The sequence below is a fragment of the Cygnus atratus genome, chromosome 10, assembly GCF_013377495.2.
Source record: "Cygnus atratus isolate AKBS03 ecotype Queensland, Australia chromosome 10, CAtr_DNAZoo_HiC_assembly, whole genome shotgun sequence".
In the NCBI taxonomy this organism is placed as follows: domain Eukaryota; kingdom Metazoa; phylum Chordata; class Aves; order Anseriformes; family Anatidae; genus Cygnus; species Cygnus atratus.
The window spans coordinates 849,743-874,357 of record NC_066371.1 but is presented as its reverse complement, the minus strand read 5'-3'; the positions used below and the strand labels follow the sequence as shown (position 1 = coordinate 874,357).

The 24,615-nt window shown below is 53.2% G+C and overlaps 1 protein-coding gene across 1 annotated transcript; it reads right to left on the bottom strand.

The window, feature by feature from the left end:
* Nucleotides 1-534: 534 nt before the first annotated feature.
* OXTR (oxytocin receptor) lies at nucleotides 535-5,095 on the bottom strand. Its single transcript, XM_035546832.2, has 2 exons — nucleotides 4,165-5,095; nucleotides 535-782 (listed from the first exon to the last, which is right to left on the bottom strand). The coding sequence occupies exons 1-2, from the start codon at nucleotides 5,093-5,095 to the stop codon at nucleotides 535-537; spliced, it is 1,179 nt and encodes a 392-aa protein (XP_035402725.1).
* Nucleotides 5,096-24,615: the final 19,520 nt, after the last annotated feature.

Sequence of the window (24,615 nt, the reverse complement as noted above, 5' to 3'; positions counted from 1 at the left end):
GGCACAGCTGTGGGCACAGGGACACCTGGCCCTGGCCCAAGGGTCCCCTTGGCACCCCATGGCACCCCTTCCCACCCCATCCCATCCCACCCCATCCCATCCCATCGCACCCCATCCCACCCCACGGTGCCCTGCAGCCCCATGCTCCCCCCTCTGTCCCAGCCGTGCCGCCTGCGCAGCGCAGGGGAGCGGGGAGGGGGCTCCCTTCAGTCGGGGTGAGCCCAGCTCTGGCGATTGCTCGGGACAAAACCTGCCCCTCGTGTGTTTAGAAAGCCACCCGCTTCAGTGGCGAATGGGCTCGGAACCGGGTTCGTGCTGCTCAGCGCCACGCACCACCGAAATTCCGAGCACAGAAGTCTTCCACTCACTCCTGCCCCAGTTAAATAACAAACGCTGTACATGCTCACCCTCGCGCAGACCTATATACACCTATTTACACGGAAATCCCCTCTCTGGTCCCAGTCACAGCTTTTTTACAGGGGCGTGCTGAAGGCGCTCAGCACGGCGGAGACGCAGGGCCGGGCTGGCGGTGCCTCACGTCGCGGCGGGCTGCATGAAGCTCCTCTGGCTCGTGCTCTTGCAGCTGAGGACGAAGGAGGAGGAGTTGCTCTTCTTGCTGACGCTCAGGTCGCACGCCGGCCGCGACTTCAGGTAGCGCGTGGAGCAGCAGAGGAAGCGCCGCATCAGGTCGTGGAAGAGGTGCCCCGTGTACAGCATGTAGATCCACGGGTTGCAGCAGCTGTTGAGGCTGGCCAGGAGCATGGCGATGATGAAGGGAGAGGCTGCAAGGCAGAAAGCGGCATCAGGGTGCTGTGGGGCAGGGTGAGCCCCCGGGAGGGCACCGGGCACCGGGCACAGCATAGCGGTGCCTGCCCCGCTCCAGGACACGCGGCCCTGCTGCAGAAACACCACAGCAACTGCACTGGTGAAGACGAGGTGAGATACATAAACAGCAGGCAGCAAGTCCAGTTTTAATGAATTCCTGTTCAGGGTTTTCCCAGAGGAGCTGTGTTTGCCCTGCTCGGGTCCCGTGCTGCTGGTTCTGGGATGTTAACCCAGCAACACCTCGCAAAGAGGCAGAGCTGCTCCTCCAGCTGCAGTCAGTGCTTGCAGTGCCCGCCTGGGGGGCACGGCAGAGAACAGGGCCCAGAATAAAGAGCCCGTGGCTCGAAAAAGCCGTGGGGTCTCTGCCACCCTCCCCAACATCCTCAGGGTGCCCCTGATGGGGCTGCCAGGGGCACCACTCCCAGACGTCCCCACCGCCAAAACGCAGCTGCAGGGACGATGCCTGCCAGCCCAGCCACATCCACGCCTCTGCACAGCACTGTCCCAGCCCCTGAAAGCAGAGACATTTTTCTTGCCTCCCTCCCCAAATTAATTTCCACGTACGAAGCTCTGCCATGGGAAATGATGGCCATTTCCATTTCAGTAATGAAATCTGGGAGCCTGGCAATGGCTCCTGGCTGCAAAGACGGCTGTTGGGACAGCGGCGGTGGTGCGGCGTGGTGCCAGGCACAGCATCTCCCGCGGCTGTCCCCACCGGCACGGCACGAAGCACCCAAGTTTCCCACCCATGGCCGAGAGCTCAGACCAGCACCGACTTGTCAGAGCAGGACTGCTGGCCCCAGGTGCTGAGCGCCATGGGGGCGGTGTGCCCTGCGCCGGCCCCGCGCCCCAGCCCGTCTTCTGCTCTCCTCGTGTGCTGCCAGAAGGCGCGAGCAGTGCGGGTGTTACTGGGGTCTGGCTGTGCTCGCTGCCTTTCTGCCTCCGCAAAAATCCGCTCGCACCTCTGAAACTAGAAGAGAAGCACAAATAGTGAGTGCTGGTTTCCAAATGCACCTTTAACCCACTCACGCATAATGCCTGCTCAAGTGATGGCTGGTCCAATTGCTTTTAATTTCAAGTATATGCTAAAAGGAAGCCATGGGGAATTGCTTCAAAATCCCAGGTGCCAGACCTGAGACACATCACAGCAAGTCACTTAAAAATTAAAAAAAAAAAAGGCAATCACCCATCTGTTGCTGACTCAGCTCTCCTGTCTCCGAGGCACATAAATTGAGCTTCATGGGGCTCACTGTGCGTGGCGAGCATCACGGGAGCTGCCCCAGGAGTGCCTCAAGAGCCGCTCGCCCCTGCTGAGATGGGGACGTCTGATTTTGGGGCGCCGTGCTGGCACCCCCAGCCCCTCGGAGCAGGCCCCGGCCCCTCGCACTGCTCACACCGCAGCAGCAGGTATAAACAGCTTCCCTTGCCAGGCATACTCTTTACGACATCCTATGTGGAGAAATCTAAAAATTTTCTTAGCAAGCCAGAGGTGGCAGAGCCCTGCTGCTGCCTGGCAGCGCGGTGAGCTCGCTGCCCCTCGCCTTGTCCAGCGCAGCGCCCACACCGCCTGTAGCTCCTGCAGCACGAGAAGCAGCTGAATTCACCTCCTGCTGCTGGCACACCTCTGCGCCAGCGTCGCGTGACTCTGCCCAGCCAGGGCAGCCTAAGCTTTGGTGAAAAAAGAAAAACAAAAAATCTGGGACTCAGGGCAACCCTCAGAAATGCAGAGGCAAAACCTGCTGCTTCTGCAGAGAGCGCGGGCTCTGCAGCCCCTCTCGTGCCCCAGGGGCAGCCCGCAGGAGGACGGAGGGCCTGGGGGAGGGCACCCTGGGGTGCTGCGGGCTGCAGCCCTCATCGCCCAGCAAAGCAAAGCAACAGAAAGGGTGGCACTGCCCGTTCGACAGTCTAGGCAGGGGCAAGTCTGACAAACAAGCAGGCATTGCCACGACCCGTGAGCAGCGCTGGCTACGAACCCGACTGCCCTGCGCAGCCCCACCGGCGGAACCGGCAGCAGCAGAGCTTTTGCTTTCTGATGAGACTGCAGGCTGGAAATACAGCCAGAGGGAGAGACGCAGCTTCATCCAGCTTCTGAAAACTGGAAGTTTTGACTAGCCTAAATCAGGTAGAAAATCAAGAGATAGCTGCCTGGAGCACCTAGGAGGGTTTAAAAAGCCGTGTTCATGTCTCCACCTGGAATGGAAGGGACAGAGAGAGGCAAGAAAGGCAGAGCTGGAGCCAGGCAGGAGGGCTCTTCTGGCTGCTGGGAGGACAGATGTGCACGGGCTGCCGGAGACACCAGGTTTCACACTGGCGATGTGTAACTGATGCCGTTTAACGAATGCATAACTGACACCGGTTAACGACAAGACACGAGTACGTGGTGCGACCCAGCCGCGCGCCGGCTGCGAAGCCCCTGCCGTGGCAGGACTGTGGGCAGACAGTGGGGAGCCGCAGCTCCACCTCAGCCTTTGGCATCCCCAGGCTCCGTGCTTCTGATGAGTTAGGGGCACTTTGTCCAAGGAAGAGTTGTCCCCGAGTGTGCTTTTTTGTCCTTTTTCCTAGCTTACAAGGCAGTGCGGAGTTTTTCTTGTGAGCGCGCCCCTCAGGTGCAGGGACACCTCCGCACAGAGGCAGCACAGACTCGCACAGCTACAGCACGCAAACCCAAGGGGGGTAATATATTTTACTCTGCTTGCAACCTTAGTGACGACAGGAGCAGCCAGCACCAAGTATAAAAAATGGCAAATCAGTGACACCACATCCTTTAGGAAAAGCCTTTGCTCATAAATCAGGGGGATTCTGGAGGAACCGTGCTCCAGCCAGAGATAAAATAACAGCGGCCCAGTCCCTGGGTGGATGGAAGCAGGAGAAGAGGGTGAAAGAAGGGCAAAAGAGTTGCAAGCAAAGAAGTCAGCGAGGACAAAACAATACTGCAAAAGAAAAGAAGTCGGGCAATGAGACGAGCAGTTTGTGCTGTGGGAGCTGCCGCATGGAGTAGGTGCGAGCAGCCGGTGTGGGTAACTCAGAGCCGGGGGGCTGAGCTCGCACAGCCACCCCGGGGAGCAGCGACACCTCCCCGGCCACCGCCAGCCACGCAGCCCGACCCCAGAGCCACAGCTGCCCTGGATTTGTGCGGGCTGAGCTAGCCTTCGCCCAGGTATGGTCACCGCCGCCCCTCCCGTTTCTCCTCCATGTTCAGAACTTCTCCTCGTCCCCCCTCCCAGCCCCCCGAGACCCGACCCAGCTGAGTTTCTGGCTGCCCCCGCAGCCCGCTGGCGGGTGTCCTCACGGTCACTGGACTAAGCGGCCCTCGCACAGTCACGGGGGAGCAGGACGTACCTTCCTGCGGGGCGTTCGTGTCCCACACGGACCACATCTGCACGAAGAAAAAGGGCGTCCAGCATACTATGAAAGCTAGCACTATGATGAAGGTCATTTTGACCGTCCGGATCTTGGCTTTGGAGATGAGCCTCGTGCTGCTGACCCTGGCAAACGCCGTCCCGCTGCAGGCGTTGGAGCTCAGACCCACGTTGGGCCCGTGAGCCGTCTTCAGCTTCACGTTCTGCCAGATTTTGAAGCTGATTAAGCCATAGCAGATGCTCAGCATCAACACAGGGATGATGTAGACCATGAGGGTTATCCAGGTGACATAGGCTTTGGGTCCCCAAGGCTGGATGAAGTCTGCCCAACAGTCATAAACTCCATTCCCCACATCCCTCAGAGAAAATATGTGGATCTGAGGGATGCTGACCAGCAGGCACAGCAGCCAGGTGAGGAGGACAGAGACTCGGTCCGCCCTCCTGTGCAGGGACCTCAGCGGCTGACAGATGGCCAAGCACCGGTCCAGGGACATCAGCAAGAGCATGTAGGTGGAGGCGAACATCCCCACTACCTGCAAGTACTTGATCAGCCGGCAAAGGAAATCCGGTCCATAAAACCTGAAGGTGATGTCCCAGATGAGCTGGGGCAGGACCTGGAAGACGGCCACGACCAGGTCAGCGATGCTCAAGTGCTTCATGAAGAAGTACATGCGGGAGTGCTTCTGCCGGGTGGTGTGGATGGCCAGCAGCACGCACAGGTTGCCGGTCAGGGCGAGGAAGAGGATGAGGCAGAGGACCGTCACCTCCACCTTGGCCATGTCCTCGTTCCTCTTCAGCGGGTCCGCGGTGCCGTTCCTGCCCGCCGTCTGGTTCTCCGCCGGGAGGCTGCCGTTCCCCAGCGAGCCGTTGGCCGCCCACAGGCTGCTCCCGGCCAGGTACAACTTCTCCATGGCCGGCCCCGTCCCGCGCCGAGCCCGGCGTGCGGAGCCCTGCGAGCAGCTCCCGGCCGGAGGCAGGCGCGGCCCCGGCACGGCTCCGCTCCCCGGCGCTCGCCCCCGCGCCGCGCTCCCGCCCGGCCCCCCCCGGCCGCGGGGGCAGGAGGGGCTCCGGGCACCCCCCGCCCCGCCCGGCTCTCGCCGTGCCCGCAGCCCCCTGCCCCCGGCAGCACGGGGCGTTCCGGGGGGGTCGGGGACGGGGACGGGGAGCGGGGAGCAGCCGCGCCCCCGTCCCGTTGCCGGCCCCGCCGAGGGCTGTGCTCCCCCCGCAGGGAGAGGGGGACCCCGGCCGCGGCGGGCGGGGCGGGGGTGGGAGGGGTGGGAGGGTGGGATGGGGAGGGATGGGGAGGGATGGAGAGAGGTGGGGTGGGGTGGGGTGGGATGGGATGGGGAGGGGCCCGGCCCCCTCAGCATCCTCATCCCCATCCCCATCCCCATCCCATCCCCGCCCCCGTCCCCGTCCCCACCCCACCCGCCGCAGCGGCGGGCGCGGAGCGGGGCCGGGGCCGGGGCCGGACCCCGCCGCCTGCGCTGGGAGCGGCGGCCGCGAGGGGGAGCGGCAGCGCCGGGCCCGGCCGTGCCCCCCCTGCGGGCCGCGGGGCGCCCCCGGCCGCCGGTGCCTGCGCCCGGCCGGGAACGGAGCCGGGCACGGGCCGCGGGGCTGTCCCCGGGCCCCCGGTGCCGGGCGCCGGCGAAGAGGCCAGAGGCTCCGCAGAAATGCCCTTCGGAGCCCCCCCGCTCCAGGGGCTCTCTGCGCTCCTCTCGCCGCGTCTCCGGCGCTCCGGGCCCCCGCTGGAGGCTCGCAGTCGTGCGCCTCGGCAGCCAGAGCAGCGCCAACCAGCAAAGGCTTTTTGCTTTCAGAGGGATTGTTTTAGAGTAATACTAAACCATTCCTATAACAGAAAAAAAAATGCGGGTGTGTTTGGTATCACTGCCACCCGTGCCGCTCTCTCAGCCTGCACGTCTGGGAGAGGAGAGGAGGCTTTCCCTGGACTCACTTCCCCACGAGGGATGCAGGCACCGGGCACTGCTGGCGGGGCTGCTCAGGAGAGCACCCCAACGCCTCAGCAGCACCTTCCCGACCCCTGCAGCAGCCCCGGAGCCATTCCCAGGCCTTTCCACCAAAAAGGTGGCTTCAGCACCACACTGCCTGGCACGGCTGCTTCAGCCACCCGGCCCCAAGCAAAAGGAGCGTGCTGGTGCTCGTTCCACTGCGCTGCTTTTCCCTGATAACCACATCTCAAACTCTACTTAGCCTAGCCTTAGGCCTTGAATAAACATCCCTGAAGTTATTTTTAAAGATTTTTGGGAACCTTTAGCTCTATGCAAGATGTAAAAATGTTAAATACTTTGGCAAGTTCTTCCCTCCAGGGTTCACGTTCTTCCTCCTTCAGGCAATAAAACGGCTGTGGGAATCGCTGAGGATAACAGCTCACCATGTGCAATGCTTTTTTTTCATTGTTCTGCCCTTTTCGGGAGAGCTCTGTAGGAGGAAGTGACCTTGGGTGAAATCCTGGCTCCAGTCAAGGAGTCAAGGAGAGGTTTGCCACTGACTTCGCTTCATCTTGCAGGGCACTCGGAGGTGGTGCATCTGTGCCAGCAGCAGCTTGCTGGGATTCTCCGCCTTGGGACCCGGCTGGCACTGGCGTGCTGGCAACACGCACCTCAGGTGAGTGCCCTGGGACAGAGTGGCCCCGGCTCCTCTTCGCTGCCGGCCGAGGCATCATTCACAGGCACACAGACCCTGATTGCTACATGGAGTTAGGGTTCTGAACCGAACCGCTCTGAATGCAGACCAGAGCCTTATGCCAGTTGCATTGCTCAGGAGTGTTCGCAGCCTCAAAGAGCGGTGTGTAATTGTAGAATACATTTTATTTCAACAGTGAATCATAAACGCTAAACTGAGAAAGAGCTCTCCTAGGATTCGTTCTGTTTGTCCCCTTGCCAATGCCAAACTGTTCCCAGTGCTGCGTTTTTCTAATGCTCTGTCTGGTCTGATTTAGAAGTGCAGGAGCGGCTTGTTGAGCTGCTTAGGTGAAGGATCACACTCCTCGAGGATGGAACTTTGGATTTAAAATGTGAAGGCATGGAAGGTTTTCATTAGTCTCACATGAAGCTTTTGGCTGCAGCCTAGGCTCTCTGCCCACGCCCCGCTCAGAGGCACAGGGTCCGGCCCTGCCTCGTGGGTGGTGCTGAGCCAGGGGCTAGGAGCTCAGAGCCAGACCCAAGGGCAAGGAGCTCAGAACCAGACCTGCATCAGGAGCAGCAGAAGGGAGCATCCTGCTCCCCCATGCAAGGAGGCTGCAATTCTGCCCCTCCCCATCACAAAGAGGGGATGAATTGTGCGAGCAGTGCAGGTGCTGCTGCCTGCCTCAGGGCACGCAGCACACCACGGCCATGGCTGCCCTCTCCTGCCCCCGATGCACCCTCAGCTCCCCAGCAGCCGCTTCGCTCGGCGCTGTGGCTGGACAAGCTTCACTCAGAGCTTTGTCTTCAAGTGGTTTGCCAGCTGCCGAGGAGCCAAAATGCTCCCGCTCCCTGGCCGAGGAAACCAGGACTGACAGCATCTTCATCCATGAAAAAAAGTTTTTCTCCTCTCCTGGGCAGCTCAGAGACAGAAATCATTCACTGGGTTTTGGCATCTACCTCACCAGTTATACAACGTCTGACTCGCCCATGTATTTTCTCATCTATTACCCTGTTTTCTGGCTGTTACAGTTTGGCAGCTTACATGTTTGTTTTACTAAACTGAAAAGATTTACCAAAGGGCAGAAAGGAAATGAAACCTCTTCAGCTGAGGATGAATTCAGTAGCCATAAAGCAGGTCCCTGCCCCGCTGCAGGCTGCCAGCTCCGGGTCGCTGCGGGGCTGCTGCTGGCACAGCACCGGGGCACCGTGGGGGACTGTGGCACCCGGTGGCCCTGAGCCAGGCAGCACTGGGAAGGTGCAAACGCTGCCTGCCAGAATTCGGTTGGGTCTGGCCCGGCTGGGCAGGCTGCTGGCACAGGCTGTGCTTCCTGCAGCACGGCCAGGGCTCGCCGGAGCACAGCCATGCACCGAGATGCTGCCCGAGACGCCGGAGCCTGGGCACGCTGCGGCTGGGCAGACTCTGTCATGTTCACCATGCACGGCTCTTTTCCTGGCCATTAGCTTTTAACAGAGTCCCAGCGCTCACTGTGGGTGCGAGGGAGAAGGCAAGGCTTTCAGGGGAAATTGCTCCCTCACTAGGCCAACAAATGGGCTTTTCAGCAGCTACCCAGACACCAGCTCATGCTCACGGAGAAGCCCAGCCAGCTGCACCCCGCAGGGAAACTGCCCAATTTTGAGCCCTCCCTGCAAGCCCCGTGGAGGCGTTGGGTGCTCGTCCTGACCCTGGAACGCCTGTCCCTGTCCCTGTCCCTGTGCCTGTCCTTGTGCCTGTCCCTTCCAGCCCAGCTGGGGCTGTGCTTTCCACCTCTGGGGGCTCAGCAGCAACGGCTGCCAGGGTGCCCCTCAGCAGCAGCCACACTTGGGGCACGGGGAGCAAAAGGTGCGACAGGCAGAGAATCACAGGCTTTTTTTTCCTTTTTCTTTTGAATTTTCCCTGCTTACCTTCTCTTTTTTTTTTTTCAGTTCCCATTAAAGGAAAACCTCCAACCAGTTCTCAAAACCATTCAGTCCAGTCCAAATAAACTCAGTCTGCAACTGCCAGCTGCCATAACTGTTCATTTTATTGTGCCTATAAACACTAATTTGAGTCAATAAAGATGTCTGTGTGAGGTATAAACCAGCACATGTAGGTAATTTGCCGACAGGATCTGTTGGCGCAGCCCAGGACAGCAGCACCAGTACGGAGCACGCACCCTGACGGGTACGGAGCAGGAGATGCTCACGGCCCCTCGTGGCTCCCCAGCCCCTATCCAGGCAAAGCTCCCGGCAACTTCAGCCTCCCAGCAAGTAAAAACCAAACAAACACGATTCTGAGGCAAAGAATCTTGAGAGAATCAAAGGGTTTTCTGAGTCACCCCCAGCTCCTTCCAGATTAGAAATTTCTATGATGCCCCAGAGCTGGAAACATTTTTATTTTAAAAATACATGCTTTGGAATAAGCAAAAGCACAAAAGCTACACAAAGCTAAATTTAATTTCAATTTGGTTTACTGCTGCATCTGAAATAGATGTTTTTCCAATAGCTATCTTGAATCCCAACTTTACAGTCCCCATGACACAAGAGGTCTGGCAAAACTTCAAGTCCAGGCCACTGGTTTGCAGATGGAGTTACTCATGAACTCATGTATGGATGCAGCCCATAGCAGGCAGTGCAAGCTAGAAAGTCGGGATATGTTATCTGGCTGCTTTTGCATGGGAAATTATCTTTATCCTAGAATTTCTTCCCAGTCCTTGCCCTTGCCCCCTGCACTCAGTCTGCAAGAAGCCCAACTTTGGTAAATTCCCTAAAAATACAGAGATGTGCAGTCCCACGCACACACCTCTCTGGAAAAGGCAGATCATGGTTTCAATAATAAATAGAAAAAAAAGCTGCTGAATGTCACTGTCTTTAGATAAGGTTGGGAAATATTCTAAGGACAGAGAAAAGAAGAGCGTTTTCCTGTCTTTCATAGATGTGTACATGAATAAATCTTCAAGTATGATTTAAAATTCCTATGCAGCTATCCACTTGGTACACTGATTTTTAGAGGAATACTGAGAATAAATATTGTAAAATGTACCAGAACTCTTAGGTTAACAAGTCTTTGGAGATGAAACATGGAAATACAAGTGATGCACAAAATTATTTGGTCTAGAACACTTTTTCAAAATCCATTATGAGTTTAGTAATTAACAGCAACATTGCACAGCGCTACACATTTGAAGATGCAAGTGAAATGCTGACAGCTTGACATACTGTGTCATACCACCAGTGACATCATCTGACTGCCTAAAGCATGCTCTAGGACATGGTATTTCTTTTCATTAGTTGAAGAAAAAAAAAATAATAGTCCCAGATTGATAATAGTAAATAAACTCATGGAAAAATACAGCTGAAGCCCACTGTCATTTCAAGCATTCCTGCTCCACTAACGCACAAACTGGCTGTTGTTAGGGCTCTGCATAAGAGCTGTTCTGATAGTTGTTATTTTGTTTTGGAAACTATATCATCAAAGCATTGCTTGAAGGGAAAAAAAAAAAAAGGCCAGAAAAACTGGCTTGCACACAGACAAAAGTTGCAGTCTCAAGCTTTAGAAAGCATTCTCAGTAGAAAAAGAGAATTTGCATGAGTTCATGCAGTGTATCAAGACCATTTCTTCTTTTCCCTTCCTTTTGTTTATCTAGGAACACTGAGTCTTAACCACTCAGAGAACTCAGTGTTAAGATCCTTTTCCATCATGTCATTGTAAGGTTCATGGGAGCCAAACCATTTCCTTCAAAGAAAGCCTCCACTTTTTGAAGGCTGTCAGCCTTCGCTCCTGTGGCCTCCTGCTTACGGCAGTGCAGAAGCCCAAGTAATGCTCTCTCAGCTTTGGTAGACGTCTTGAAAGAGAGCCTGAATGTTGCTGGCATTACACCAATACCATTGCCAATTAAACCAATAACCATTACTGTTAATAACACAGCACTGCAAGTAAGAATTGCCAGCAGAGCCCCTGAAGATGCACTCCTTGTTTTTCACTTGATGCCAAAAATGCGGAAGGGTGCCAGCTCCTGCCCTAGGGCCCAAACCCCCACCGAGATAAACATCAGTGCTCCATTCAAATCAGCAAGCTTAAAGCCGTTCGAACTGGAGGAGGTTCTGGATCTCTCTGACCCCACGAGGCAGACTGACCTATGATCCAGAAAGGCTATTTCTTTTACTATGTTTCTGTGTAACTTCATGCTACTTATTTCAGTTGCCCTGAACTGGCTGGAGTAACTGGTTTCCTTTTATTTTTCCAGTTTGCTATTTGCCATCTGAGCTGTTGTCACAGTGAGGATGTACATATAACATCACAAGATTTAGTTTTCATGTGTGCAGAATAAACATGCTTCTAACAATAATTTCTGTACCAAATCAAATTCTCTCTTATCCCAAATTACCGAACAACAAATGAAATCTGAAAAACATGGCCCAAAATTCAGAAACGATATAAAGCAGAGGAAAAGGACAAAGCATGTCAGGTGCTGATGAACAACAATCAAAAAAATAAAAATAAAAATAAAAATAAAAATAAAAATAAAAATAAAAATAAAAATAAAAATGTAGCAACAAGTTTTATGGGACCTACAAAACAAAGGCACAAAATATATACCCGAGCATCACCTGCCTGCACTTCGGATACACACTAAATATTTCCCTACACATAGGTATGAATCATTGCTGTAACACCACGTACCTAATGTGCAAGCATTGGCCCCGTACTGCAGGCTTGAGTTCCTGCACACGAGCAGCTACAAGAGAATGCTTTTGTCCATAAAAATGAGGTGCTCATGTATTTGCGCATAACGTCTTGCCTTGTTGTGGCAAAGCTAGAGGAGTCAGAACAAAAATGAAATATATATATATGCATACTTAATATATATTTGTAAGTAAATTACACAATTAATATACCTGCACACACACACACACATATATAAAGGAAACTGAATAAACTTTGCTGCTCTTCGCTACTTCAACAAAATCTCTGCTGATTGATATGAAAGAAACTGCAGTCCTTCTCAAGAAAATTCAGTATACATATGCAGACGTGGGCGTGCACATAAGCATCTAGAAATGTCCATACAGGTGTACCTGTGTGTGTGTTTATACACACCCATCACTCACTCACTGTTGCCTTCCCACCCCGTATCTGCCACGCAGCCCCGGCTCTAGGAGGGCAGCACTGGGGTCAGATAATTACACAGGGCAGCAGGCTCTGCTCTGAAAATGAAGCCCAGCTACATTTATATGAACTTTTCTGCACCACCAATTATCCCCCATTTGCAGTAATGTGTTTACATTCTCCTCCCTGAAGTTAGTAAATTGCCCTCCTCTTTATTTAATTCCAGGTGGCTGATTTGGAGCCAATTCACCAATTTGTTGGGATCTCTGTGAATTCTGGTCCTCTCCTGCTGAGTGCTGCTAACAGCTCCTCTACTCGGTGAGCTGCGGGGCAGAGGCGTGTACCAGTGGGAAAACCACAGGATTATTGACTTTCTTTTGAGCAGAAAATGGCTGGCTTTGAGCTTGCCCGAAGGCCAATGGTGATGATTTACTTTAAATCCCTTTTCACCTGGACAAGGCATTCAAATTCCAGAATCTCTGTTCTTCTATCAAGGAGGGCTTTGCTGTGCAATTCAGTTTGTTAATAAAGCTTATTATTGCGTGAAAGACGAAAACGCTTTCCAAGGCAGATGCTGCCTACCTGTCTGTCCCTGCTGTCCTGCCTCCGGTAAGCTCTGCCAGGCTCCGTGCAGTGGGTTTCCAGGGAAAGCCCATCGCCTCCTGCCGCCACGCACAAAACAGTGCCAGGGGAGCGCTCAGTCAGTGCTCGTGCTCGTTCTGACATTTACACAACGAGACCTCCAACGAGCTGCGGACGCTGATGGACAGCCCCTGGCACCAGCCTGAGGCCCGGCACCCCCAGCGCAGCATCCCTAGGGGGGGTCCGACCACTGTGGTCCCTGTAACACGTGAAGCTATGTAATCACGATGTCCTCATTCTGTTTTGCACACGGGTTTTTCTTTTTGTAATTCCTCAAATTGGGTGTTACCGCTATGGCCATTACTTTAAAAGTCAACACGATGGAGCACAAGACGGCAGACTTTTTCCAAAAAACCCTAAGCAGAGGTCCTTGTATATGTACGGCAACTTTCAGCTATGCAAACTAAGAGGAAATGAAGTAAAATCTTTTTTTATACTGACTATTCCTTATGCATCTAGACATATCAGGCCTTTACATCAGGCCCGTTTCACCAGCAGTAGTGGTAGGGTTGTCCTCAGCTGAATCTGGCCCATTCCTCCCAAAAAGAACTAGCAGCCAAAGGTTTCTCAGTAGGCATGAATGAACACTAAGCAAACAAAAGTAGGAATTAATGAGCAATCAGAAAACCAAGCTGCGATTTGTCAGCCATAATCAAGGCTAATTAATTGTCACTTAAGTGCAAACTGCAGCACAACGCATTGCAGTTTCCTGCCAAAGGCTTTCCAGAGCACGAGCGGTGAGGCACGGCCAATAAACCACGAATCACAGGGAACTGGGAGCTTGAATGGCAACAGGAAAACCTGGGGGAGAGCCACATGAGAGTCCCCAATGCGTCTGATAGAAACCTTTGAGTTCTTTTCATGGCACAGGTACATTACTACCGCTCTCTACATGACTTCACCGGCAGACCCCGATCACGGGTATCATCACAGAGCTGCCCCAGGGGATGGTGGGGCCGCCAAGACCCAATGGAAGCCCCAGTCGGATCCTCCCACACTTCAGAAGGGCTTGGGCTAGCACGCCAGAAGACACAGCAGTGCTGCACACCGTCCTTGCTAGCTTGCCTCGCTCACCTGCGCTCACCTGCAGCGTCGCAGCCGGCGGCACAGTGCCAGCCCCTGCCCGGCCGAGCCCCAAGGACAGCACCGGGCTGCCAGCAGGCGCGGGGCCGCTGGCCACGAGGGCTGCGTGGGGCCTCCGGTGGGGACAGCAAACCAGTGCGCAGAGCGTCCCCAGGAGACGCTCGCTTTTCTGGGAAACGAGCAAAATATGTTCCCTTGTGCTCCGCATGACGAGGATTGTTAACCCAAGCAGGCGCTGGGTTTGGGTTGGAAGTTGTAATCACAGTAACACAACCATCGGGCTATAAAAAGAGACGTGACTCAGATGTCAACCTAAAAACAAGGTTCCTTCTTACCACATGCAGATACAACTCGCTCGTTGAGCCCACAATGTGACCAGGATATTTTCAGACCCACACGGGTGATGGAATGAGAGGGGGCTGGCGCATCAGCCTGCCCTGGACAGCAGAGCCCCATCTTGTAAGGGTCCTGTGCACCCTTGGGCGCCAACAGCCTCTAACACAGCACAGCTGAATTCCCTCCCTGCATGCTGGTCCTGGCGTGCCGATGTCTGTACCTGTCCACGAGGACCCATTAGGATCACAGTCAGTTTTGGGGGGCCAGGACCCATGCACTCATTGCTGCCAACATCCTCAAAGCACCTCTGCCTCCACTGCCCAGAAGAGATGTGTCCATGACCCATCTGCCTCAAAGCTGGTGAAGAGTCAAAAAAAGAGTTTTTTTGGCTGTCATTTTTAGTGGAAAAGGAAGTACAAAGATGTTTAATTGAGATTTCATCAAGGTATTTCATATGCATGAAAGTAACTGTCCAATACATACAGCCAAAGGCAAGTAGCCTATAACAATAAGATGAACCAGGCACAAAAAGACCACGGGTGGTTAAATCCCGAATGCAGAGCCTCCAAAATGCTCAGCTACTGCCTTTTTCTCCAGTTCCCCTCCCTGCTTAGGGATGGAAAGTTTTTGCTCCAAAGCCTTCCTGCACATGCAGCTTCACCTGCCCCATTACTCCATTTTCTAACTGTGAATCAAATACTCCAGACCAAGTGAGGCCAAAGCCAGAAATCAGGTGCCAGTTTTAAAAGGTTAAGCTAAGTGTGATTAGAAACCTTTCTGAATTTCAGGGCAGATTGCATAATTAGGATTAATGTTGCATCCCGACCATGAAAGAGCTGCAGGTGCAGCACTGGGGGGCCCCCAGTGAAGCAGGCAGCAGCCAGCAGAGGCGAGTTTCATCTGCCAGAGACGCACTGAATTCCAAGCGCTGTGCGGGAACATCGCCTTTGCTGCCAGCATCTAAAATTTCCCTTTTAGTTCAACCAGCTTCCTGCACATGATATTGCTCTGAGCACAAAGCCTCTGCTACATGACTAATGTGCTGCCCACCCTGCAAGAGGACACAGCCCTGAAGGGGAGAGCAGGAACAAAGCAAGCACCTGCACCCATCCGCAGGGCAGAGCGCGCCGCGGGCTGCAGACCTGCTCCTCGCTGCAGTGAGGGAGCTTTTCCCCTGGATAAGTGATTATGAGTGATTGCAGGACTTGGTGCATGACCCACTGGTGAAGAAAGCACGGTATTACTTACTACTAATTGCTGTCTTCTGGAGGGTGGCAGCTCATGTGCTGTCCCTCCAGGCCTCGGCCCAGGGGCTCAGAGGCACTGCAGCAGCCGGCACCGCACCCCAGGCTGCCTGAAGCGGGGGCAGCAGGGCCAACCCAGAGCTTCGCCTCGCTGATTTAGCACCTGAGGAAAAATCTGTCCATGGCCAGAGACTGCAACCCCTCCAGACAAGACTCCAAGAACACTCTCACCAACCCTGTCAGAGAGGTTTTTAAACAGCAAAATGAAAATAAAAGTAATCTAAAGGAAGCAGCAGCAGCAGCATTTTCCAAAATGTAATGAGTTCAACCAAATGTTTGAGAAACATATTTGCTGCCTCAGGTTGTAATTATGAAAATGCAGCCAGAGAGAGTGATGTGCTAGAAAAACCGAGGGAAAGGAGCTGAAACACCCTACAGAGCCACATGTAACCCCGGGGGGTCACGCCGCACCTTCCCTCCTTGGTCTGCCCAAGAGGCTGTGCTGCAGGGCAGGGAGCAGGAGAAGAGAGCAGGAGCAGGGAGCAGGAGCAGGAGCTGCCCCTTACAAACGTTTATCCTTCACCACGGCAGCTACATTTCAAACGCCAGTCTGCCAGTGTCAGTGCTGTGGTAAATCTTTACAGAGGAGCCCGCAGCAGGAGCCGGGGCTGTGCTCAGAGCCGCAGCTCTACCAGCCCAGAGCAGGAAGGTGCCTTGCGTTGACCTGAATTGCAGTGCGACAAACGGGAGGGGTGATTTGCTTCCTTGAAAGGTCCATTACAACATTGGCGAGTAAATACGCTTTTGCCAGAGAGAATATTACCTTTTTGTCTTAAAAAATGAGAACCACTAAAATGTAAAAAATCAACCAGACATTAGAGCTGAAAAGTCAATAAAAAAAAAAAAGTCAGCGTTAGCTGATGAAAGCAAATACTTACTGTAAAAGTTTTCATTAACTGGAAAAGGGAGTTTTTCAAGTGATAAAAGTTGAGATGGAAAATTTTCAAATCACCTGATCCTATACCAATTTTCAGAAAATTAAACCATTTGTCGTCTTGTTCAGACTCCAAAGCATCTACAGAGCACAGCTGCTATTATATTATTTCTGACATAGAACATCAAAACAAAGACAGGAAAAATCTGACTGTCAGTGCGGTTCTGTCTCAAACTCAGACCTTTTGGAAAGCAACGCAATTTCGGCACATCCGCTGCATTGAGAGCATATGGTCCGCTCTGGAAAAAAGAGCCAGCCGTGGTGAAACAGAAGTGAATTCCTTATTATTGCCTCCAAATCTCTGACACCGCTGAAGGCCAAAAGCAATATTGGAATAACCTCCGTTAAGCACTGAAGTGGATCGGCTGCGGCATCTGCATTTTCCCCAGGCCCTGGCACTCGGAGGCACCTGACAGAACAGCTACGGATGTGCTTGCTGGGGAGATTCCTCGTGTCTCCAAAAACACCCTGCCTGCAGAAAAACTGTCTGATAGGAACTCCCCATCATCTGCAGCACAGAACCAAACTAATTAGCCTTCACCCTCTAATGCTCTGTTTAATAACCATGCGGGAATTGCATTTCAGAGAGTGCCATTTAGTGGGAACAGGCAGGCCCCCGCGCCCCATCAGACACGACTTCTGCTTTACCATCCCCTCGTTCCCGGGAAGCGCTGACTTTTCGCACGGCTCCCAGTTACAGCCTGGAGAAAGGGGCACATTTTGTTGTGTCTGTGATTCCTTGGCTTTGGCTTTTGCCCTCAGCAGCTGCAGGGAGCCCCTGCCTGCTGGGGAAGCTGGAGCTGGGGGCTTGGGGAGGGTCTGCAGCAGCATGGGGACGCTGCAGCTGCCAGCACCAGGGAGGTGTCAGGGTGGCCATAAAACATGAGCGATGCTGTGAAAAACCAACACCGTGGAAAGATGCCAGAGAGAAGAGAAAGAATTAACCTATCTGATGATTACTCACTTCAGAAGCATGATTGTGTTTATTCTGCCTTTACCACCCCCTTCGGGCTGAGTGGCTGAGGCACGGCTCCGCTCTGTGCAAGGCAAAGGCGATGCTCAGGCAGCGCTGCTCAGGCTCCAGCCCGCGTGCCGGTTTTTGCTGAGCATGGCAGCTTCTAGCTGTTGCCTTTGCTCCTCTTTGCTGTGACTCCTGTCCCACACCCCGTGGTTTGCAAGTCCCTCCTTGTTCCCCAGATGTCCCAGACGTGGCGCTGGGGGTCTGCAGCTGCCCAGGGGAGCAGCATGCTGAGCACACGGCGTTTCCTTCGGGCTTGTTGGTTTTTCCCTTACGTTATCCAATTTCTGTGAAATTAGGGCTGGTGAGAGAAGAGCAGCAGGCAGCCAGGAGCGGTTCCTGGCCCCAGGGGCCAGCAGACACCAGCCACGAGCGCTGTGCCCATGGCTGGGGATGGCACCGCAGCCACGTCAGCTGCACAGGCCATGGGCCAGGGGCCCCCACAGCGGCACCCTGCTCCTCCCAGGCTGGAACAAGAGACACCACACAACAGAACCACATTTTCCCCAAGCCTCTGTGTTTTCAGGGATATCTGCTCCCTGCAGCCTCCACCTGTGCCCCCCGTGCTGCTTCACATTTGCAAACACCGCAGTCAGGTTTTTCGCATGTGCAAACAAAACCACCTGCCTTTGGTGCTGACTCACAACTCCTAAAGGGGAGGAAAAAAGCCTGCTTCAGGACGCTCGCCAATTTTCCACTTATCTCCACATGTCCTGCTCGCTTGTCACACAGCTCGGCGGGTCTCTGCAACGTGCCTGTCCCTGTGCCACGTGCCACATGCCTCCAGCAGGCACCGACCCCTCGGCGGCTGCCCGCGGTCCCACGCAGTGTCTCTCCATCACCAGCCAGGGCTGCACATGGGGCAACGTGTGAGACAGGCACACCCCCATTCCAAAATCCACCCAGCAGCTGGGCTGAGTAACAACTGCGGAGCCTGGGACCCACATGCAGCCTGGAGAGATCCCAAAGCTGTTTCTGAAACTCAGAGATCTCTAAGAATGTTAGTGAACACGCTTACAACAGGTATGTTTTATATAAAACATATCATACATATTCATCACACAAACCCTCTCCCTTCAGCAAAGATAACTATTTTATACTATAAATTGTGACTTCAACAATAAGTGATGCAACAAATGAATCTCAATAGACTGTCAGAAAAAGAGTTAGATTTATGTCTGTATTTAACGTGCCATAGCTTTTCTGTCTCTATTCTATTACACCGAGTAATTGCTTCATTATCTTAACACTCCAATTATTGTGGTAGCAGGGCTCTTTAGCTTGTTTTCAATGAAACTGTAATTATCTGCAGCCACACCAGTTCACTGATCAAAGATGTTGTGGGATTGATGACTTGCCTCATCCTTGCATACCAATGTCTTCCAAGGTCCACCACGCATCAGCAACCTGGCTTGTCTGCCACCGCCTGGAGAAAACCCTGTGCAAAGTTTTTGTTCTCCAACGCAAAAGGTTTAAGAGTTTACCAACTGGTGCATGGCTAGGCATCGATACCGTCTGAGCACATTGCAGGTTCACAGATGTTGTGCCAGCATCTGAAGCCTGCAGGCCCAGGTTTCATGAGGAGCCTCGGCAGTACAGGAGAACTTGGTGCGGAGGTTGCTGACTCTCCTGCGGGTTGCTGACGGACCAACGCGGAGAACCTTGCTCCACTGCGGGGCTGGCGCGGTGCTGTGCACAGGAGGCAGCAGCGGTGCTCTGCAGAGGTGCGTGAATGTCCCAGAGGGTTCTGGCCAGAGGGATGTCTTCTGAACGCTCAGGCTCCCCGACAGGCCACTGAACCCCAAATGAGCTGCAGTCCAGGCACGTGGCCTTGTCCTAAAATGCACGCATCCGAGGTGCGTCGTCCTCTCAGCTTAGTGCCTGACACGGGCACTGAGTGAGGCACGTGCGAGGAATGCCCACAGGATCTCGCTCAACCGCATGAACTCGACTGGGAGCCTTCGGCTTCTTACCACCAGCCAGAAGGCCCCAAACCCCAGCACCGACAAACGTCACTGCCCTGCTGAGAAATTCTCACACTGCACATTCCTGGTATCACTCCTCCTGGCTGAAACAGGAGGAACCAGGTCAAGAGGAGACTTCCCAAGGCTGTTCCAGAGTTCATTGTTCAGCTACTTATAAATCCATGTACCAAGAAGGGCAGGGCTTGTTTGGGACAGGACAGGATCTGTGACCTTCAAAAAGACAAAGAACATTTTAATCACACACTGGTTTGCTGGGAATGTGGTTGGCAGACATGCAGAACGCCAGGCCAATGAACCGATGCCAGTTATCGATAATGACCGTCCCGAATGAATGCAGCACTTTCAGTCCAGAATCTGACTGTGTTATTTCAACAAGTGTCCGGCATGCCGAGGAAGCATGCCGGGACCCCTTCCTGTGGCCAGAAGCAGCATCCCGAAGGCCACGCAGGGGACACGTCACCAAGCACGGTGAGAACCTGGCCCCTCTTCCTGCAGGGCCTGAACCGAGTGCCAGGTTCTTCCGTGCATGAAGTGATATATTAGATATAATACCTGCCCAAGCACACTAGGGTAACCAGCCCATGGGGTTAGCAACAAAGAACAAAAGCACAAAGTGGGGACAACATGCGCAGAGCTGCTGCCTGTGCTGACACGATACCGTGGAGGCAGGATGGGGAGAGCACAGCCCCGTCCGGCCCCGGAAACAAAAAGGGGAAAAGGGCTGCTTTATTCCAGCACAACGCTTGGAAATAGTCTCAGGTTTTGCTGGGTCTGGAGCACCGTGCCTCAGAAGTTCAAAAGGTACAGGATGCATGTGCACAAACCCCATCCATTTTGCAGTAATTATCACCCAGGTCATTTTTCTTTTTGAGTAATTATTTCTAATGGTCAGATTAGTTTCATTTTCCCTCATTTCACCAGGGAACACAATCAGCCAGATCTCTGCTGGCAGAAGTCAGAGTAACTCAATTCTGCCTTAATGGAATTACTTGAGTTTACTCTACTTAAAAACAAAGAAAGAAACAAACAAAAACCCCACAAACTTCAAAATGCTTTGGTCTTATTTTCACATACACGGAGCCCCCTGCCCTGTGACGGCTCGGTGCGCTCACTGTCCCCGGGAAGGCAGTGCCCCCGCAGCCCCTCTGCCAGTGCAGCATTCGTCTTTTACCTCCAAAGGAAGCATCTGAAGGCTTTGCAGAATTAAAATGGCTCCTTATTTTCTGTGTTCAGCTGGCACTACCTTCACTATTCCTTTACTATCTTTTGCCACATGACAATAAAACATTACCTGCATGCACCTGAAATCGCGATCTGTCTCCACACTTCCGCCAACCTCACAAGGACTTGTGCTTCCATCTTCCTTCACCCACTGCCTCCAGTCTCTTTGGGACCCCGGCGTTCCCTGAGCAAGCTGCCACAGACAGCACGGCAGCCTTGTGGCATCCCACAGCGCCCACAGCCCCTGCCTGGGAAGGCTCTGCTCAGGCAGGACAGCAGCGGGGGCTCTGTGGCTCTGGACCAACAGGGCCTCAAACAGCAAAAGAGCGGGAAAATAATGGGAGCGTCTTTTTAGATGGAAAATAACAAGGGGTGTACAAGATTTCATGGCATGCCGCTCTGCATACACATAACCCTGAGAGTACCAATTAGATGCCTGTTCAGAACAGTGTCCAGACCTAACACAAAGAAGCAAAATGAAAATTTGAAAATGGGAGTCTAAGCCCAAACTTGCTTCTACAAAAAGGCCATAAAACAACAGCAACATGGTTTGAAAACGGCAAGGGAGATCATTTCTCCTGCTGAATGGCTCAGGATGCTATAAAAGCTCCCATTTCCACAGCATGTACACGTTATTCGTCACCAAGTTCTTTAATTGAGCAGACATTCGAGAGGGAGAATCTGACTCACGTAATTGAAAAATTCCTCTTTGTGCTCCTAACTATGTCTTTCAGCACTAGAAGTGAATTTTGCCCTTTATAAAACCCTTTTGCAAGGTTTATATGAGACTTGGTTCAAGCTCGGACAAGACGCTTCTGGGGACCTGAGTCACCAGCATCCAACAAGCTTTCAGGGGTCCCACGGGCTTCGTACAGCCCATTAAACGTGCCATGAAAAGTTTCATGGGAAATTAAACATTTTGATAATGACTGCGGTTTTCACACATGCATATGCCCTAGTAGCACTGGGGCGGGTTACAGGGACCACCTTTTCCCAACAAGCACAGATTTCTCACCGTGTGCTCGAGGTTTCCCCACCCCAAGGAAACCAAAGTAACATCGAGGTGTGCAGGGATGGTGCCTGGAGCTCACCACTTGCCTTTTCGACTGCCCGCTTTTCTCTCCTCCATCGACTGTTGGCTGCATTCCCATCTTGTGCCTCCTCCCGGGACACCGCTGGGCCCATCCTGGCGGCAGTGCCTGGCACCATGAGCAGGGACCGCAGAGCCCAAAGTCCCACCAGAGCTGCTCCAGCAGCTCCGGGTCCTGTGCCTGCCGAAACGCCTGAGCCAGGCACATGCGCTGCAGGGCACCACGGCAGCTGCTGCCCCGGGCCCCAGGGGGACAGAGCAGCCAGCCACGGCCACCACTGGAGGCAAAACAGCATCCTGAGCACAAGGAGAACGAGAAGGTTAGAGAGGGACAAAAGCGCAGTCTGTGATCCAGCAGCAAGCAGGATTGTTATTGCCACGGTTGAAAATGATGATTCGAGTAGTCGCAAAACACTAATTTTATGAATGAAAAGATGATGCTGTGGGGATCACACCCCTCTAGAGGCTTCAGGGGCTGGATGTACAGGCCTGCAGAGAAAAAGATTAAATGGCTCCCGTCCCAGTCTGCAAAAACTGAACCGATGGAAACGTTACAGTTCTGGTGCATGGGTGTTTTGATGCAGCAGTTTACAGACTGGAGATAGTGGAATTTATTAGTTGGATATATAAACCCACAGTTTTGTTCAAAGCAGAGGCAATATATGAGTCACCTACCCAACGTACCCACACCACAGAGAAATAGTTTGTTCTTCTGGGAAACGTTCCTGGAATGCAGAATGGTTTTGGTTTGGGTAGCTCTGTGCTCCTATCAAACACGCTGCAGTGGGACTTCTGTGTTTATTTAGAGTAGCACCGTTCAGAAGCTGTGCTTCAGATAAATCATCGGCATTTATAAGCCAGGATCCAACACTGTTGGAGATGCAGAATCCACTGCTCCTTTGAGATGTATCTGGGCTTTATCCCTTCAGCTTCACACAGGGAAGTGGCATTGCCAGTGACCGTGCTTCCTGAGTTCATCCTCCTGGCATCCCGCTGAGCCTCCGAGTTACTTCAGCTGCCACAAAGACCGAAAAATCATTCGAAAGACATCAACTACCAGGCAACCACATATGAAACTGCAAGGAAAGAACATAACTAATGGTGAGAGACCGTAAGTGTCTCGACACCTCCCAGAATAACTGACAGTTTCTGTTTATGGGACAGAAGGCTGGTGGTCAACAGACAGACACACACCACTAATTGCAAGGCTGAACGTGCTTTCTTCTTAACCCTGAGTGCTGAAGCCTGCGTTCACATCTTTGTCTTAATGCTAGGCTTGCAGGGAGATTTAAAGGTCACCACATCATTGCCATTCAGCATTTCCCTGGGGGGGGGGCGTGAAAAAAGAGCTGGAAGTCACTGCACACTTAACGAGTCTCTGGTGTGTCTGCATGGGAAGATTCGCCCCTCGCCCAGGCAATTCCCTCCGTCAGGGACTGGGTTATCCAGCAATGGAAAAACAACCCACAGAGGACTCTCCTATTTACAAGCTCAGAGTTATTTATTTTAGCACTGGAAGGATGCGTCCCTAGCTGTGCCCCAGGCAGAAGGGCAGCACGTAAATACCCGGGGTAAGAGCTGCAGAACCTGATGAGAAGCACCAGGAGAGCGGAGACAGCCCCGAGAGGGCAGCGGGGCGCCGAGGTGCCAGGCCCTGCCGGGCTGCGGAGCCTGCTCACAGCTGCCGGGCCCAGGCCGCAGGCGCCGGGCAGGGAACTGAGGCGAGTCTTCCTCTGCTGCTGCAGCTGGATGCCTGCTGGGGGGCTGCAAGCGGGGACCCGGTTTTCTGCAGTCTGCTCCAACCCTGGTGCCAGCACGGGGTGAAGCTGTGCCTGTGCCCACCACACGGCACGGGGCAGTGCCGCTGGCCGGGGCTTTGGCAGCGGCGCCGTGGCCTGGCCGTGGGCAGAGAGCAAGGAGGAGCCGTCGCCCTCTGAGCAGCTCCTGCAGAGCCCGTGCTGCCCAAGCCCCGTGACTGGAATCCTCAAGGTGCAATATCTGGGGTCTGAGATCGCAAATACTCCGCCAGTTTTATGACCAATTCCCACGGTAGTCCTCCGTTTTGTCCCTTTGGAGCCAAAATACCAAGATATGCCCAGAATAGCAAACCACAGGCCTGGTGAATCTCTGCTCTATGCGCTCACATTAAATGCTGCTTGTTATTCTATCTGCAGTGTAGCTCAGGATGAGGAGTATGGCTGAAAGCCAAATTTTCTGGAGCTTCCATTAGGCCCAACCATAGCAGAGTACATTTGAAAGGAAGGTGAGCCTGTGCATTTCCCCTCCTCTGGGAGCAAACAGAAGGAAAAAAATAATGTCTTGCCATGTAAAGAGAAACCACCTGACTCCATCCTTTCTAATTGCTATAAATTATGTTTTCTGGAGCTTTATTTCCATGCTGGGTTCACATGACTGACTGTTTCTAACTAGAAGCCATTCTCTTAGATGCTTCCACAAAACAAAGAATTAAGAAGTGTGCCCCATTTGGGATGTAACCCATATGAAACGTATCTGTACAGGTGTGCACCCATACTACAAAATATCCCAAATGCTTCCTAACCCCATACCTCCAGCACTGCACTGACACCACATCAAACAGATACATGCAAAAATTACTGAAACCACGATAATAATTTAGGCAGTCAGCCCCTGGAGACTGCCATAGCCTTGCTCACCCCATTCGGTACTTACAGCCTGGTTCAAGCCTGCTTACAGGGTCTCTGCTCTTCTTGGTCCTCTCCTGCTCCTCGCAGCCATCTCGCTCCTCTTTCACCCTTTTCAGTTTCTTTTCATTGCACGCTCTTCCATTTAGCTGGGTTTTCATCTGTTTCATTTTGCTTCCCTTCATTCGTTTCACTCCTACATTTGTTCTCATGTGTCACGTAAGACACTTGTCCTTGCAATAAAGTGAGCAGCTGCTTACATCGCACTCCCTGTGGCTGCCTTTAATTTTCTCAGTTCCTTGTTCTTTTGGAGAGGAGCAGAGGAAGGTCCTGACCTGCTGCGGCTATCTCTGCGGTTCCCACGGCCCTTCTTGCAGCCGTGAACCCGGCCATGTGTGCCAAATTCCAGCCAGGGTAGCTGCCT

Excerpts from the sequence above, each read along its gene's own strand:
- OXTR (XM_035546832.2), bottom strand. The coding sequence starts at position 5,095 with ATGGAGAAGTTGTACCTGGCCGGGAGCAGCCTGTGGGCGGCCAACGGC. Across the intron at positions 783-4,164 it reads CACGAACGCCCCGCAGGAAG|CCTCTCCCTTCATCATCGCC; the intron begins GTACGTCCTGCT and ends TCTGCCTTGCAG.